A 16,973-nucleotide genomic window follows, 5' to 3' on the forward strand; every position below is an offset into this window, starting at 1 on the left:
AGGGCCTCCTCCTGGGGGGGAGAAGGCCAGGCCAAGCCATTTTCCCAGGGCTGGACAGGAACCAGGCATTGGCTATGTGGCCCAGGGCTGGCATCTCTGAGCATGTGCACACACAGGGAGCCTGGAGCGAGCCAGAAGCCACCTGGATCAGATTCGGAGGGGTGCAGCATTTCCCCTCCCGCCAAAGGAGGGAGCCAGACACAGTTGTACAACCAAGAGCTTTATCAGCTGGAATGGAGGAGTGCATCGCTGGGACTGTTTTTCCCAAAAACGAAGTGAAAAAGGGGAGAATAAAAGAAAAGGGAAGGTGAGCAGTACAAGGCTCAGCTGCCAGCTGCATTCCAGAGAATAGGCTGGGAGGGGCTGGGGGGGAGGAGGAAGGGGCCCAGGTGCTTCAGGGGGCAATGGGTCAAGAGTAGGTTTGTCATGCGTGCCCCCCCCAACTCAAGGAGGGAGGCCCGAGGCCCTGAGAGCACTACCTGTGTCATGCAGGCTGCTGGAGGTCAAGGATGACCAGTGCATTTCCCCAAGGGAGGGACGGGGGAGGAATGTCAAAACAGCCCAAGTTCAATCCACACCTAGGAACACGAGGCCACAATGGAATGCACCAGAATTTTTAACTGCTTTTCCTTGAGATCTTCGGAGGCGCACAGCAAGGCTAGGAAGGTGAGTGAAGGCGCTGGGGGGGGGGCAACGCAGGAAACGTGATGGTGGGGGGACCACCCACTGTCAGGGGCTGCCTGGGGCTTCAGGGCAAACACATGCAGCAGTAACCGGGAGGCAGGGGTCTAGGAAGGGCGAGAGCCTCCTGCCCAGAGGGCTCTGTGCTCCAGCAGGAAGCAGGAGAGGGGCGGATGGTGCCCCCCCACTTGCTGTGGCCAGTCCTCTTTCGGCAGATGTCAAAGCAAGGTGGCTGAGGATGCTCAGCTGCACAGATGGGCTTCCCGGGGACACAAACTGGGACAACCAAGAAACAGGGAGGGGAGCACTTAAGTCTGTCTCTCTCCCCCAAACCCCCAGAATAAAGCCCCAGGCTACTCAAACACCCCTCCCCCTCCCAATGCAGAAGGCCTCTGCCCCCCTCCACATACACCTGGCTGGGACCCCACAGCTGTCCAAGCTCCCAGGGAGCCATCAGTCCACAGCTGTTTCTCTGGTAAAAAAATAGCCCAGACCCAGCGTTCAACGGGCAGCAGACGCTTCAAGCGGAACAAAAGGCAGCCTCCCCGGGGCAGTGACCCTCTAGGCCGGCAGGAAGGATGAAAAGGCCTGGTGCTTCTGAGCCCCTCGCGGGCCCCTCCGCAGCCCCTGCCTCCCCTCGGTCCAGCCAGCCTCGCAACAGGCGGCGGAGAAAGGCAGGGACGGCAGCTGCGGAGGGGGTGGCTTCCTCCTGGAGCCGGGATGCCTGCCCGGGCACCTGTCTGAGTGCTACAGTTCCTCGTAGTCTCCGCCCCCGCGCTGCCTGCCGGCCCCAGCACCGCCGCCACCGAGGAAGGCCTCCAGCTCGTCGATGCCGCTGGGCCTCGCCTTGCCCCGCTGCGGTGTCTGCTTCAGTGGTGGCGGCTTCCTCTTCTCCTTCTCTCCTCTGTCCTCCTCCTTCTCCCTGCCCTTCTTCGGCTTGCCCTTCTTTCTCCCTGCGATTTTCTCTGTTTCTTCCTGGAAGAGGAGTTGGGGAGAGAGGATGAAGCGGGGAAGGCCAGAGACACCCACCCACGGTACCTGCTCCGAAGAGGCCCAAAGCTGCCCATTCCAATCACTGCCTCGGCCCAAATCCAGGCTGTGCCCCTCCAAGGACAGTCCTCTCAGGGCCACGCCCAGAACCCCCAGCTCCATGTGGTGCAACGGGCCCCTGCAAAGCATAGCTGAAGGCCGCACCCTCTCCCTCCCTCCCTGGCAGAGTGCCCCAGGGGTGCCAGACAGGGAAAGCAAGCGCCGGCCCGCCCATAGCCAGGCGGCTTCCCGATGTTTAGGGTGGGGGGTGCTTCACCTGTGAGCGCACGAGCTGAGTTTCCAATGGGGGGGGCAGACCTCCTATGGGAGGGGCATGCGTGCAATTAGCACTCTGTGTTGAAGAAGGAAACCTTTTCTCACGCTGCTCTGAGCAGCTCCCCTTGAGTGTCTGGGAATATTTTTTGCCAGCACGAATTCCTTCGGTTATTGTTTTCACCTGCTTTCACAGCCCGCTTTGGGAGCTGAGCTGAAAATAATTTTGTGCACGCGCGCACACACACACACGGCAACCCACCTCTTTGCTACTTCTCTTCTTTTTTTTCTTTTTCTCCTTCAAAGACTGCTTTTCTTTATCTGCAGCTGGGAAGAGAAGGGGCAGGGAGAAGGAACGTGAGCTTCCCACCAGGCAAGAGTCTAAGCTGCGGCAGCACGGGGAATCTGTGCCTCCAACAGTACCATGTTTCATGGGGAGAAGGTGCCTTTACCCTGTGGCCATTCCATGCTCCAGGCGCCTGAGCACCGGATGCTTCCTGGGAAGGAATAATCCCCGGCACAGGAGCGCCAACTGGCCTGCGTGGGTGGAGGGGCTCAACGGACCCGCGGCCTGCTGTGCCTGCCCCATTCACAGCCGATGGTTCTGACCAATGCAGCAGGAGTGCCACCAGGCATGCTTTGCTCTCAACTTTCTCCCTTCCGCAAGTTCTGCACCCTTGAGAGAAGCCGGACAGCCTCCCAAAAGCCTGTCATGGAGATCCAGGCTTGGCTTCATCTACTTTTTTTTACTGAGATGCGCAGCCAGGAGAAAGAACCTTTGCGACTGCCGTCGGAGTATACCGCTGCCCACAAGACACGGCCCGGCCCCAAGGTTTGCCGGTGGCAAAGGCCTGCTCACCTTCCTCGCTGCTGACTCTGGGAGCTGGCTCATCCAGGCCCAACCCAAAGAGATCCGCCTCGTTCTTCACTCTGAAGGAGCGGATCACGGGCTTGGCCAGCTGGGGAGGCCTGGAAGGGGCGTCCTCGTCGGAGATGTCCGAGAGATCCTCTCGCACTGGGAACTCCTCCTAGAGGCAAACGGAGTGAGGCACCTCAGCACCCGCTACTCAGCCTTTCTTGCCAACCCGCTCCTTTGCCAAAACGACCCCAGAGAAGACCTCCTTTCTCCTCCATCTGTGCTTCGCTCATTCTGCTTCTGAATGCGTTTCCTTGGGGTAGCCAGCGCACCAGCTGACCCACAGAAAATCTGTGATGGACCCAGAGGGCTGAACGGAGGGCCTAGCACGATGCCTCCAGGAAGCAGGAGGGCCCCATGGCTGGTGCTCAGTGACCAGCAGCCTCTGAACCCAGACAGTTTATGCATCCAGCTGAAAGCCCTGGCAAAAGCAGGTCACGTCAGGTCTAGCCCCTTAGCTGTCTAGGACACTCAAGGCTTGACCTCTGCCTCCCTCCAACACCTGTGCTCGCCCTTCCTGCCTCATTGAGAACAAGGTGGATACCAAGGCCCCGACTGAACCTCAGCACAAGCAGGCCAGCCCTCACCTGCTTCTGATGTGCCCCTCCCCCCCTTCTGCTCTGCAGCTGGTCAAGGCACACTCAGCACTGCCCTTCCCAGGAAGAGCTGGTGGCCACTCTGCTTAGCAGCATGCCCAGCAACAGCAGAAAATCACCTGGCCTCCATCTGCACGATTCTGAAGACAACCTAATACTTTGCTTCCGTCTCCCCACCCCCAACCCTTCAATGCCTAAGGCAAGAACTCACGGCTTGCTTCCTCTGGCTCTCCGACTCCTCGCTTTCAAAGTCAGGATCGTCCATCACAAATGAGAGCATCTGCGTGGCGATGGGCCCCTCGGAGTCGCTCTCGGACTCCTGCTGCTGGGAGGCAGGGGCAGCCAGGGGGGCACAGGCCTCAGGGCCGCCTGCCACCATCAAGTGCCTGATGCTGTTCATTTGCTCGACGGGAGGCTGGCTGGTGGGAGATTTCAGCTCTGTGGCTTTGGTGAGTGCTGAGGGCTCCGGGAGTTTTGAGGACTTTTTGGAAGCTCTGGAGGAGGAGGAAAAGGAAAGTGAGTACAGCGTCTGGAGGCCTCATGTCAACTAAGCATCAGCAGTCTATGCCTTACATGTAACATAACATTATGCAAGTCTTGCCCTCTAGCACAAGTTTACGCTTGGTGCAGAATCTTCAGTATTTTCGGTGGAAATCTAGTTGATTTCACGTGATGTGCAAAGAATCGATGGGCAAAATCCTATGAACCCTGAATCTGCAAGGTTAACAGCATAACTTTCTTTCTTCCAATAATTGTGAATGTAGCAGGCTTTAAGGTTTTTCTTATATACGCGTTTTTCAATGGATACATGTTAACTGAATTTCCCTGGGTACTGTTTTTTTGTTTAAAGTTTGGCACAATGTTACAGTCTTGATTTAGATTGGATAAAATGTTTAAATAATACAATTTAAACTGAACAGCAACAGTTGCCCTGCTAAAGCTGGAGTTGAGGATTTCTGGTCCTCTACACATTACTGTACTCAGCTGCCTCTCCCTGCACATCTAGCTATGGGCCATGTTGGCTGGGGCTGCTGGGAGTTGTGGTTCAGCAATATCTGGAGGCTCCCTCCCATGACTCCCAGCAGCCTCTTACCGTTTTTTTTCTTGTTCGAAGCCAGTATCTTCAGCCATCATGATGGAGAACTTGGAGCATTCTTCTTCCTCGCTTGACAAGGTCACGTTTTTGCTCGGGACCAGCTCTGCCACTAATGGGGGCTTGCTGGACAGATGCTCATCAAGGTCCAGGTCATCCTGGAAGCCAGCAACCAAGGGGTTCCCACCAGGAGCATCTCTGTCACTGTAAGAAAAAACCCCAGAGGCAACATGTTCTGAGGGCGTGAATAGAAAAAAGCAGGGACAGACAGGGCAAAATCTAGAAGCTTCGGCCTGAGAGGCAGTCTTTCTCCTGCTGATGGGCCTTTCCCAGCACGGCTGCCCAGGAATTCCAGGAAGCAAACGGCATGCAACTGAGGTACTCTGCCCTGGCACAACAGGCCTTTCTCAAGAGGTGCAGAAGTCTAAAATGTGCCTCTTTCTGGGCCACCACCCTTTCCCTGCACAGATTGCTTTGTTTAAGGGAAAGCATGCCAGCGAGAATATTGGGGGGTAGAGGAAGAGCGTATCCATCAATAGCAGATGAAGTAAAGCCAGGCTGCTCACCAGAAGCCCTAATAATGAAGCTAAAGCTTAAACATTTGGGATGTGTAATGCAGAAGGAAGAGTCACTGATGGTTGCAAAAATCTGAGCAACAGGAGGCGGCTGACAAAAGACAAGCAAGCAAAACAGTGTCGCCAACAACACGCGCAGGAGTTTGCAAGGACTCAAAGCAGCAGCTACCAACAGGCAGTTCTGGAGAGACGTTTGTCGTGTCACGTGGAACCCTGTGTGACCGGCATGGAAAGCCAGCTGCTGAAGGCTCTGTGTTTTCTTGCATCTGCCACCATCCCATAAACTAAACACAGAGGCTGGAAGAGGCTCCGCAAGTCTTTGAAAACGGCTTCTGGCCTATCACTGCTTCGGAGGTCACGTGGGCAAAGTGCCAGTATGCCAAGCACGGAAAATGCTCCCTTCCCAGGACGGGGAACGGAGGCCAAGAGCTAACTGCAAGAAGGAGGGCATGAATGGAACAGAAAACTGGGGCCTCTCCCTCCGCCTCCCTTAAGCTGTTTCCTCTATCCAGCATTTACTTTTGCTGAGGAAGAGGAACGCATCGGGTGTTGTAAGCCCACTTCCCTTCCCACAGAGGCTGAGTGGGCTACAGGAGTTCCACTTCCAGAAATCAACTTGTCTCAGAGCTGGGGGGTGGGGGGGCACAGAACTGCAACATGAAGACCAGCCAGTTCAGGCATTGAGGGCCTTTCTCCCCATGACCCGCCTCTGAGGCATAAAATTCTACTGTGGAGAAAGAGAGTAAAACAGCTCAACTCCTTGGCAACCTGCTGCTCCCACACCAAACAAGCAGGCCAAGGGGACAGCTCGGCTGCTTCCAACCTGCTAAACACACCCACACCCACACAAGCGCAACAGTGAGGAGAGAGAGACCCCGCTGCACAGATGGCTGCCCAGCAAATGGGAGCTTGGCTGGGGCTTGAATGGCGGAGAGAGGCATCGGGGCACCATCTTCTGAGCCCCACTTCTCTGGGGCAGAAGGGGGTGCTTCGAGAAACAAAGTGGCCAACTGCCCAGGGCAGAGAGCTCTGCTGGGTCAGCCCACAGCACGAGGCTGCGGAAGAGGGCCTCCGCACCTGTCACTGTCGGCGGGAGCCTTGGCTGCCCGCAGCCCCTTGTCTCTCTGCAGGACGGGGTCTTCCAGGAAGCTGCGGTCCATGGTCTCCTCAGGGACAAAGTCCTCCACGCTCTGGACTTTGGGGGGGGCAACGGCAGGGAGGGCGGGAGCGGCAGGATCTGGAAGGCAAGGGAAGCACCGCAGGGGAACCGGTTAAGCCCTGCCAGTGCGCCAGCAGACGGAGAACCAGCTCAGCGGTGGGCCTGGAAACACCCATGGCGCAGGGTGCCTCTGTCCCTGAGCTGGCGCCATGTTGCCACAGCAGAAGCAGGTGGCCAGCTTTTCTCCCACCCCCACCAACTACAGCAGGAAGGACCCAAATTCCAGTGTGCTTCCAGGACGAGGCAGCCAGTGGCTCCACCCTCACCTGGCAGGGGAGGACCAGCCTCAGGAGCCGGGGACGTCCCGAAGAGCCGAGCGATGATGCCGCGCTTCTGTGGCGGAGCTGGTGTGGGGGGGGCCGCAGGGGGCTGGGCTTCAGGTGGCAGCCCCGGCGCAGGAGGCTCAACGGGGTCCGTGGCAACAGCAGGGCTGGCCAAGCTCTGCTGGGGGGTGCCGGGGCTGGAGCCCCCCGAAGCGTTGCCAGGCGGCACCACCGGCGACTGGGAACCCGAGGAAAGGCTCTGCCCGTTGGTGGTCAGAGGAGAGGCGTGGCCGCGGCCACGCGCTTCCATCATTTCGAGGAACCTGTCGGGAGAGAAACAGCCTCAGGGACCCACTCCCACCCTCAGCAAGGCTGGGCCTTCGTGGCTGCAGGCAGCCAAGGGTCCCAAGGCTGCCGGGCCAGAAAGACCTTTGGCCCTCCCCTCTTGGCAGGGCCCTGGCACACAACTGGGGCTTCCCACTGCAGGGGCACCATCCTCCCCAGGGAACTCAGGAACAGAAAAATGCTTTAGAACAAACAAAATCCCAGGCAGCGGGACACCCGCAGCAGCTCTGTGCTGGATGGAGGGAAGTTGGGAAAGGAAAAGGCAAACTGAGCCAGCTGTACATGGAAGAGTAAACTTGCTTCCCTAAAGAAGCATCGGCGGGATGGCCCTCCCCAAGAGACAGTGGCAGAGACCAGATTTAAACCACGGTTCTCGAGACTTTTCGAGAGGGAAGGCAAGAGGCTCCCAGCGCGCTCTTTAGAAAGCCCACTGACAGGACCTGAAGCAAGGTGTGTGGAGGGGAGAAAGCCGCTGCCATGGAGAAGAGGAGACGCCCCAGCCGAGCAGTAGCTCCCCCAAGCCCCCGGGCACGCGCACGCAGGCGGCCCCATCAGACCTACAGCTCGTAGTTCTGGTCCTCTGTCTCCTGCTGCACAGAGAGTTCCTCCAGGGTGGCGTCAATGTCGAGCTGGTTGGTCTCCAGCTGCCTCAGCAGAGTCTCTCGCTGCAAGAGACGGGAGGGAGATCAGCTGCTTCGGAGCATGCAGGGAGGCTGCTCGGGTGTCACCAGCCCTGGGCTGGTCTGGGCTACCCTCTCCCACTCTGCCCTGTGAGGGAGGTCCTAACTTTAACGGCAGCTCTGGCCAGCGAGGCAGCAGCCTGAGGTCTGGAACAGGCCGGGGGAGCGCAGGAGGGTTGGACTTAAACCACCCAGGAAGGGCATCCTGACCCGGAAGAGCTCTGAACACCCACACCATCTGGGGAGGGACTAAATCCAAATGGAGGTTCCGAGTCGCCTCTGGTTTATGTGGCTCCTCGGCCAGGCTAGGAGAGACGCTGCCTCCCCGGCTCTGTTTACCCTCATGGTCACCCTGCGAAAGGCAGAGAAGCCTGCAGGGGTCTGGCCACAGGGTGAAAGAAGCAGCACCTCTACCCCAGGGGAGCTCACCCCTCTTCTCGCGCAGAAGACCGGGTGCAGCTGTGCTGGGACCGTGCAGCTGCCTCCCTGCCCCCACAAGGGAAGAGTGGGCAAACTCTTACCTGCAGCTGCAAGAAGGGGATGTTGAAGAACTTGTGCAGGTATTTGAGGCCAAAGCTGTTCTTCATGGAAGACTCGGCATAGCGAAAGTAGGAGGAGCCAGGGGGCCTGTTCAGTGTCGGGGGGAGGAACAGCACTGTGAGCCAGAGGCACTGCGGGAGGGGCCTGTGCAGGCTGACTGCTTGGGACAAACCCTCCAATTGTGGCTGACGGCTCAGTCTACGGTGGGTTATTATGCTGCCCACGGCGCTTCTGAGGGACGAGTTAATGCCAGGTTCCCTTTGAAGACAGTGGCAGGCAGCTGCTGAAGAGGCCTGCTGCCCGTGAGCTTCTGTGGGGGGGCAATGGCTGCCAGCAACTGAGAGCAGCCGTCCAAAGAGGCACAAGAGCTGATGGAGCAAACATCCATCCCTTTGTGGGGCACGTTCAGTTTTTATGCCAATAATGTCACCTGCACCAGCCACCAGGCTGGTGGGTGCTCGTTTAGATAAAGGAGGCCCGCCACTTTATGGAAAAGGAGACCAATAACAGCCTTCACTTTCAGGGGCAACCTTCTACTGAATAAGGGACTGTGCCCTCCGCACCTCGCTTGTAAATGTATTCACGTGTCCTAGGTGGCCGAGTGATCAGTCTTAAAGACCAACAGGGAAAAGCAGAGCAGACATACAATTATTCTGCGGGTATTTCATGCATGTGCACACAGCAGTTCCACCCACTCATCTCCTGCTGAGTTGTTGCAGATGAACACTGTTAAAGCAGATGCCAAGTTAACTACAGAGTGCGCATTCAGACCGCAGCTACCTTTATTCAACAAGCCCACCAGAGGGCAGTTTTTAGTTGAGTGATGAACTGAGTTACTCAAAACGGCCATGGCCGCAAGAGGGCTCCCCAGCAGGTGGCCTGAAGCTCCTTAACAAGCTTGTTGTTTTTACCTGTTCAGGTTGTCAATGAACTCCCGCACATCATCAGGCAGGATCACCCGGTGTTCGCCCATGTCCCGGTAGTTCCCAAGCACGCACACGGGTACGTGGGTGGGGACTTTAGGAAGTTCTCTCAGGATGTAGTTAAAGGTCCTGCATGGAGTGGAAAGCAAGAGAGCTACTTGCACGATGCCAGGCCAGGCCACTGTCCTGCCATGACAGCTCTGGCAGAGGGCTGCCATGCCTACAGGAGGCATGGCAGCATCTAGCAACGTGCTGGCTGAGACCTGCCCCCCGGGCTTAATAGAGCAGCCGAAGGAGACCTCCTCCACCGCCGCCACAGAGCCATGTCTTTCTTCAGTGCTACGTGATGCTCTCAGCTCAACAGGAGCAGACAGCAGCATTTATCTCCTCCAAGCCTTGGGCAAACTGCAAAGCCTGGCAACAAAAGGGATTCTGCATTTCTCAAAGAGCTCGCTCTGTCGAGAGTCACGGCAAGGGGAAGGGCGAAGGCAGCAGTCCCTACCACTGCTTGGTGATATCAAACATCATCACGACCCCGTTGCAGTTCTTATACACGTCCAGGAATTCCGCATCCAAAGCCATCTCGGATTCTGCCTGGGGTGGGACGAGAACGAGATCTCAGAAAAGCACCCTGGACCAACAATGGAGCCAGTGCGTCCCCAAAGGCTGTAGCTAAGTCACCCCACCCATGCGTACTGACTCCGCTACAGAGTTTACAAAGTTACAACAGTTTTCCCCCTTCCCCCCGCCCGTTTTAAAAAGACAGAGTCCTCCAAAGCAAGCTGGGACAGTCTGCACAGCAGAACTATTGGGCTGAAGCCTGGCAAGCAGAACAAGAAACTTGGTTTGGGGAACTCTGCACATTCCGCCTGGCTGCCTCTTTAGACACAACGTTCCGGCTTTGTCTGCAGATGGTCCCTGCTCCGCTGCTGAGCTGGAAGCTGTAATGCTGGAGGAGGCCCTAGGCAGAGGCTCCTATTCTACTACTCAGAAGATACGTGTGGCCGCCCCAGCTATTTAACTGTAAGAGAAAATTTGGCTTTTTCACCGCTTCTGGCGGCGTGATGCAGACGAGGCTTGGATCATGCGTCCTTGCCCAAGAGACCCACCTTCCATCCCTGTTTCTCACAGAGACCAGCTGGAAAGCTTAAAATGCTTCTCCCATTCCATACTCAGGGCAAGATCCCGAGGCCAGCTAGGAACGCACTCAGGGATGGCACAGCAAGCCCACTGTGGGTGCTCTTTCATCCCCCCCCCCCCCCGTTTGCTAGCATTGCAAATCTAAAGGGCAGCTTCAGACCATCAATTCCACCGGCCCCCTGCATTCAGACTGTAGTTGGCAGCTGATTTCCCCAAGGAATTTGGCCTACATACAGCTCAAATCATCGGAGGACCTGGGGCTGCTCACAGCCTCCAGGAAATAAAAGGCTGCGCCATATGCAAATGGAGGATTTGATGCTTTACAAGACAGCGGGTCAAAGCGTGCCTCACCTCCTGAGGGTCGTTGTCCAGTTTCAATCCATCTCCCCGTTTTTTGCACTTGCCTGCAGTGTTTGAAAGGAACAGGAAAGGAAAAACTGCTGTCAGAGTTGTCAGTTTCCTAGCTGAGTAGAAAAGGGAGCCCCAAATATGCAGCTTCTCCCACTTCCCACCCACACCATAACACTTCTAACTTCTACCATTGCAAGCTCAAAATGGGAGATGTCTCCTCACTTTGCAGAAAGAAGAGAGGGAAACTGGACAGGCTTAACATACATTTCAGGTGGGGGCATTCAAGGGCGGCACCAGGAAGCAGCAGCCGTGGGCAAAGGGACACTCTGCCACTTGGAACCCAGCGGGGCAGGCAGAGAAGTAGAAGCAGCTCAGGGGCAATGCTAAACTAGGCTGCAAAGGACTGGCCCTCGGTGCCACAGCAGCATCCTTAGGCCTAAAGGTGTGAATTAGAAGAATAAATATTTAACCTTTGGAAACCTGGCCTTCCTCAGGCTCCATAGAAGTCTAACTGCCAAAGGGAGGAAAAAGAAAAGAAAAGAAGAAAGGAAAAGAAAAGAAAAGAAAAAGAACAAGGAGTGCTCCCTGCACGCCTTCTGTTCCCAGGTCTGAAATCTTGCTCCAGAGAGCTCAATTGTGCCAGGCTTAATAAGAATATTTGGAGAAAATTCCAAAGAAATACTTATAACCTTCCTCAGTTATTAAGGGGATTCTAAGAAATAAAATTATCCATATTCCAAATCCCCCGATCAATAGGCACTGCCGACAAGCACACGCCCCTCCAAATCCTGCTGCTGTGCAATTTCCATTCACCTCCTTAAGAGGAAAGGGAGCCCCCTCCCCTCCTGAAATTGCCACAGCTGTGAAAAGGGAAGGCCAGGGCGGCAATTCATATCTAGCTAAAACAAAGAGTCCCTTCCAAGGTCAGGCAATTCTCATTCCTGAATACGATTCTGATGTAGAGGCACAAAATTTTGCTCTGAGGCCAAAGGGAAGGGGCGAAGCCAAAGTGGTGACTCATCTGGAGAGACAGTGGGCCTTCTCCTTGGAGGACTCTGGGCTCACAAGATTCTTTACCACTCCTAACTAAGAAGAACTAGATGAAACTATGCTTGATGTGAGTTTTTAGAACTGAAGAAGTAAAAGAGTGCTTCCTGAACGGCAGGCGCCCATTTCTAAATACTCTCAGGCCTAATCCAAGTACTATATCCCAATTGTAACATCAGATGGTTACGAACAGACCTTACCTTTATCGACTACATCCCAGACTTCAACCTTCACAATATCATCAGTAGCTGGAAAAGACACCCAGACATACAGATTAGACAAGAAGAGCTTGCCCAAACGCAGTTAATTCAAACACAGCTAGAACTACCCTTGACCCATGTGGCCTAGAGCAGGGGGCTGGATGTGTTCAAAACCCTGAAAACAAGCCTGCACAAGCAACGTGCCCTTAGCGACAAGGGGAACAGAGCAGTGGGGACTCAAATGTTCAGGTATACAACAGACAGCAAAGAAAAAGCACTTCTCCCGCCTCTTCCCCCAACAGCCAACGAAACTCACTCTTATAATTCCAATGGATGCTGGTGACTTGGATCTCCTGAGTTGGAATGTACTCCTCAACAAACTTCTTTCCCTGCAGCCGATGCCACAGAGTGGTCTTTCCCGTGTTTCTGTCACCTCGGATGACAATTTTCACTAGAGAAAGAAAAATTAAGGAATAAAATCAGTCTCCAAACTGAGAGTTCACCTTTGCAAATTCTGTTTTTTTTTTTTTTTTTACAAAACTGTACTAAAAAAAACCAGTTTAAGTATCCCTGCCTTTGGCTATTTAATAAAATAAACTTAGAAGACAAAAAAGCGAAAATAGTATACTGGGAGTGTTATAGCAAATAATTTGTTTAATCTCTTATTTGGCTAAGCAACAGTTGGAGCCACCTTTCACTAACTTGCTGCTCTTACAGTAGAGTTGGGGACAGGGGTAATCCAGCGTTTACACCATATCAAGGAAGTGCCACAACTTTCAAATTAACAGCTGGAATACATATCAAAGCTGACTACCAACTGATGCTGCCTGTATATCAATACAAAAGTAATAGATGTGACAGTGGATGTTTTCAGTCCTCCGTCTAGAAAATGGTTGCTGTCATCTGCTAAAACCTAAAAACAGCACACTGTGTCTTTTAGGGGAACCTTCTTATAGCCCAGAGTCTAACGCTTCAAAAATGCTGATTCTTGAGGCCACTGGGATCTACCAAGCCTAATGTACAGAAGACACACAAGGAAATATAGGCAAGCCAGTTCCAGATATGGAGCAGAGGAACCCTGAGCCTCTGGTCTGTGTCTCCAGACTCTGGGCTCTTTGCAAAGATGAAAATGGAAATGCATCAGAAACCAATTGGCAAAAGGCATAAATAAACTGGTGCAAGAACTACGCCCCCGGAATGAAGAAACAGTGATTCTTGCAAAGGGCACACATCCAAGCTATTTCAAAGCTGCCCCTTACTGATAGTTGCCTTTGAAAACCACTGGACATGGCAGGCGGGGAGAGGGTGGATAAACCTGCCCACACCCTGCATTCTGCAGAAATTGTACTTTGGGATGTGAGCAAAGGTAGGCCAGCTTTTCAGCCTGCACCCAATGCTGTTGACTGAACTATGTTATTATTGCCACCCCTACTTTTGCAACAATATGAAATCCTGGGAGTGGTGAAGTATGGAACAGAATGGGAATGAGAGGAAGAAGGAACTATGGTAAGTGTGGGGGAGTCACCTAAGCAAACTTAAGAGGGGGAGAAGTTGCATTTTTCTGCATGGAGAAATTAGGCCTTCCACTGTTTAAACCTAGTGCCGTTCTGTTCCTGCCTGAGCATGACTGCTCATATGGGAAGGTCCACTGACTGCATGCAGAGCATAAAACAAATCACCACATAAACGTGTCTCTGTGGCTCTTTAGACAGCCTGAAGGGAGCTCAGATACAGCCAAGGATCAACAGCAAGAGGGAACAAGCACCACTACAATCTGTCCTGTCACAAGCAATGAGATGTTAAAATGTTGTCACTCAGGTTTTTCCCATAGATATACCAGTGATAATCAAAGTCACCAGCACGAAGAAGGCAACATAGGCCGCGGAGAGGACCTTTTTCAAGGACACTACAACTCAGATAAGCTTAACCTTATGATGGACCACTGCGACACAATGAATCAGGCAACAACTGAAGATATGCCTGGAAATCAGCATCCAAAGGTGATCTACGGGTTACCAGATAGATAAAAAGAACTAGTATGTAGGGATCCCACACAACCTCCTCCAGAAGGTAATTTAGGCCATTAACACAGAGATTAGTGACCTGGGATAGCCAAGTCATTCCCAAACATGAGATACCCTTTTACTCCAAGTAGGTACCTCAAGCCCAGAGCATGACTCGCAGCAGTAGTTGCTCCCCACTATTTCCCCATCACAGGACCCTCTGAGTTTCACTTACCTGATACCCAGGAAGAGTAACACTTTGGGACCTAAACATTTCTGCCTTCCCACGGTTTCCCTTCTGCAACGCACCTGATGAAACGTCTCATATCCAATCTATTCTTGAAAATCACATGGACACCACTCTCCAGATCACCTCCCAGACAACAATCCTCACCCATCTGACGCTTACTCTCATCATGGTGAAAGAGATATGCCATTGCACCGAGGTTGCTACAGAGACTGGAAAGTTTCTCATGAAGGCGGTAATGGAAAACCGCAGTGAAAAAAAAGGCTGGAATATACCACACAAAAGGAGAAAACATTTTGGGTACCCTGTAGCAAAAACAAAGCTGATGAAGACAGAGGTACATCTGCCACAGACCACAAATAGCTACAGCTTTCTCACCCTCTGCTCAGACAACAGACAATGAGAGAAAAGCTGCAGCAGCATGTAGGATGCCTGGTTCTCTGTTAAGGTTGCTACAAATGATGAGCAAGACACTCCCAGCTTCTTCTGTAAAGTGAGGCAAGAGCACCATCACTGCAGAGACAGAAGAATATTTCATGTGCCTAGGTTCAGGCATCCACTTTTTAAGATAAACAAATGGTTGAGTCAGGAATGGCTGTTGGCAGCTGTGTAGCAGTCCATGCCAATAATCTCCAGCCTTTTCAGAGGCACAATTTAAAAACTAAATTTAAAAAATCAATTGCAGAGGTTCTAAATTTCACATACTGAAGAATTAAGCTGCTCACTTAATTCTCTGTTGATCTAAACAGAAAACTTCTACAGGGATGGGGATCCTGGGGATCACACGACAAGATAACCTACTGTTTATCTCCTCCATCATCCTAGTTATTTAGATGCTATTACAACCAGGATATCACAAGAAGATGACCTTGGTTCCTCTGGGACAGTTAAGAAAATTCAGGTATTTCTGCAGGTCTTTGTGCCAGGCTACTTCAAAGAGGCTCCCATAAGGCTCCCATAATTATGTCCTACTCAAGCCAGGAAACTAAATCTGTAATCTAACCACTCTCAACATAGATGCCAATTTCTCTGCAGCCAACTGGACTTGGTTCCAAGTAACTGAGTCGGGTTGTGTTTGTGCAATCATCCCACAGACAAAACAGTCCCAAGTGATAATGTTGTCTTGACCAAAGGAAAGAAGTCAGGGGCGCAAAAAATATTCCAACGGCAAGGCATCACTCCAAGCAAAATAAATCAGCTGCTAAGACTGACAAAGCAAATGCTTGTCTTCCAATCACTAGCTTGCAGATCAACTAAACAAAGCCCCATACATTAAAAATCATGGCTGCAGGAGCTACTCTCAGAAAGAAAAAAAATCACACACACAAAATCCTTTATAAATGTTTTTGTGCATACCCAGGTGACACAGGGCAAAGCAAGAATGGCATTGGTTCATGTGCCCCAGGGAAGGCACAACCTGACAGTTTTGAGTGCTTTTTTGAGGCCTGATCACCTCAAAAGAGTATCAACACCGCTCTGAACAAGCATTCAATTCCCAAGTGCAATAAAGCAGCCAGTGGTTCCCTGCACAAAGGATCTTGGCTGCAGCCCTCTGGGTTTGGAAGTACCAAAACTGGTCTCCGGCAAAGCCAGACATTTCAGATTTTACAGCTGGCAGCCCCAACCTTCCTCCGAATTAATGCTCGACCCCTAGCTGCTCCTCATTGATCCCAAGTATCCATTCTTCCTAAAACAGAAAGTCAAGTGTCCACCTACTGCATTTATTCTCTTAAAGGCAGTCGGCCTTCCACGCCTCCTCTCCCCCCAATTCGCAATAAAAGGTCTGGAAAGTGGTCTTGCTGGGGGCAGAGTGCATTTTGGGGAGGGATAAAGGAAAGATGTAATTCAAATAACGAATTAAGGCCATACGCACCGTTTCTCCCTCACTCAACCCTGAAAAGCAGGCAGAGGCAGCTGGCAGGGATCGCCCAGCCCACGGGCACTGCATAACCCCAAGAGGGAAGCCCAGCCGCTCCAATCCGGGCCCCTTTAGGCCACCGCAGGACCCTTATCCTCGCAACGCCTCCCACGCCAAAATCCCGGGAAAGCGGGAAACTGCCCCGGCAGGCGCCTTGCTGCTTCGGCTGCCCTGTCCGGCTCCCTCCAGAAGACGACGACTGCACCTCGCAGGGCCTCCAGCCGGCTTGGAGACCTCACCGTGGCGCCCGGGCCCCCCTCCAGCCCGCGCCCCGCCTCCCCCGCCCGCCGCTCACTGTTATACTGGACGCCTTTCGCGAAACGCCGCTGCAGCGCCTGATTCATGGACTGGAGCCCCGCCGGGATGGGCCTGTCCCGCCCCGGGGCCTGGTCGGAGCCCACCAGCTTCTTCAAGGCCGAAAGCATCGTGAGGCGCGGGACGGCGCTCCGCGGTAGCTGCGCCCGGCCCGGCCCGGCGAGGCCGCCTACTTCTCCGCCCGCGGCCGCTGAGCCGCCGGGCTCCGCGCGGTCCCCGGAGCCACCGTCCCCGCCGGGGCGGCCGGAGTTGCTTCCAGGGCGGGCGCCTTCGCTGCTGCCTCCGCCATCTTCCCTTTCCCTCGCCGAGCAACCAGGAAGGTGGCGCCGACGCAGGACGCGCGCGGAGCCAGGCTACGGCGGCCCGCGAGGGACGTCCCGGGGAGAAACGCCGCGCCAGAGCAAGGCGGAAGTGGGCGGCTCGCCCGTGTCCAGGAACTACGGGAGCCCGCGAGGACGAAAAGAGGTACCAGTCCTATAACGCAACCATGCTGTGCGGGGAGGCGGTCCGCAACGGCTCCGCTGTTAAACGCCGCCGCTGCTCCGGCTTCTCTTCTCCACCCACGGATCTGGGAGTGGAGGCGGGGCAGGAATATTTTTAGAGACTCGTTTTGTTGGGG

The 16,973-nt window shown here is 53.9% G+C and overlaps 1 protein-coding gene across 1 annotated transcript; it reads right to left on the reverse strand.

Moving 5' to 3' along the window:
* Window positions 1–204: 204 nt before the first annotated feature.
* On the reverse strand, window positions 205–16,667 carry RABL6 (RAB, member RAS oncogene family like 6). Its single transcript, XM_063316546.1, has 15 exons — window positions 16,335–16,667; window positions 12,188–12,322; window positions 11,872–11,919; window positions 10,625–10,677; window positions 9,636–9,727; window positions 9,122–9,262; window positions 8,192–8,297; window positions 7,552–7,655; window positions 6,649–6,968; window positions 6,241–6,400; window positions 4,589–4,792; window positions 3,707–3,989; window positions 2,843–3,011; window positions 2,246–2,310; window positions 205–1,656 (listed from the first exon to the last, which is right to left on the reverse strand). The coding sequence occupies exons 1-15, from the start codon at window positions 16,462–16,464 to the stop codon at window positions 1,429–1,431; spliced, it is 2,238 nt and encodes a 745-aa protein (XP_063172616.1). The 5' UTR covers window positions 16,465–16,667; the 3' UTR covers window positions 205–1,428.
* Window positions 16,668–16,973: the final 306 nt, after the last annotated feature.

Source organism: Candoia aspera, chromosome 16 (genome assembly GCF_035149785.1).
Source record: "Candoia aspera isolate rCanAsp1 chromosome 16, rCanAsp1.hap2, whole genome shotgun sequence".
NCBI lineage: Eukaryota > Metazoa > Chordata > Lepidosauria > Squamata > Boidae > Candoia > Candoia aspera.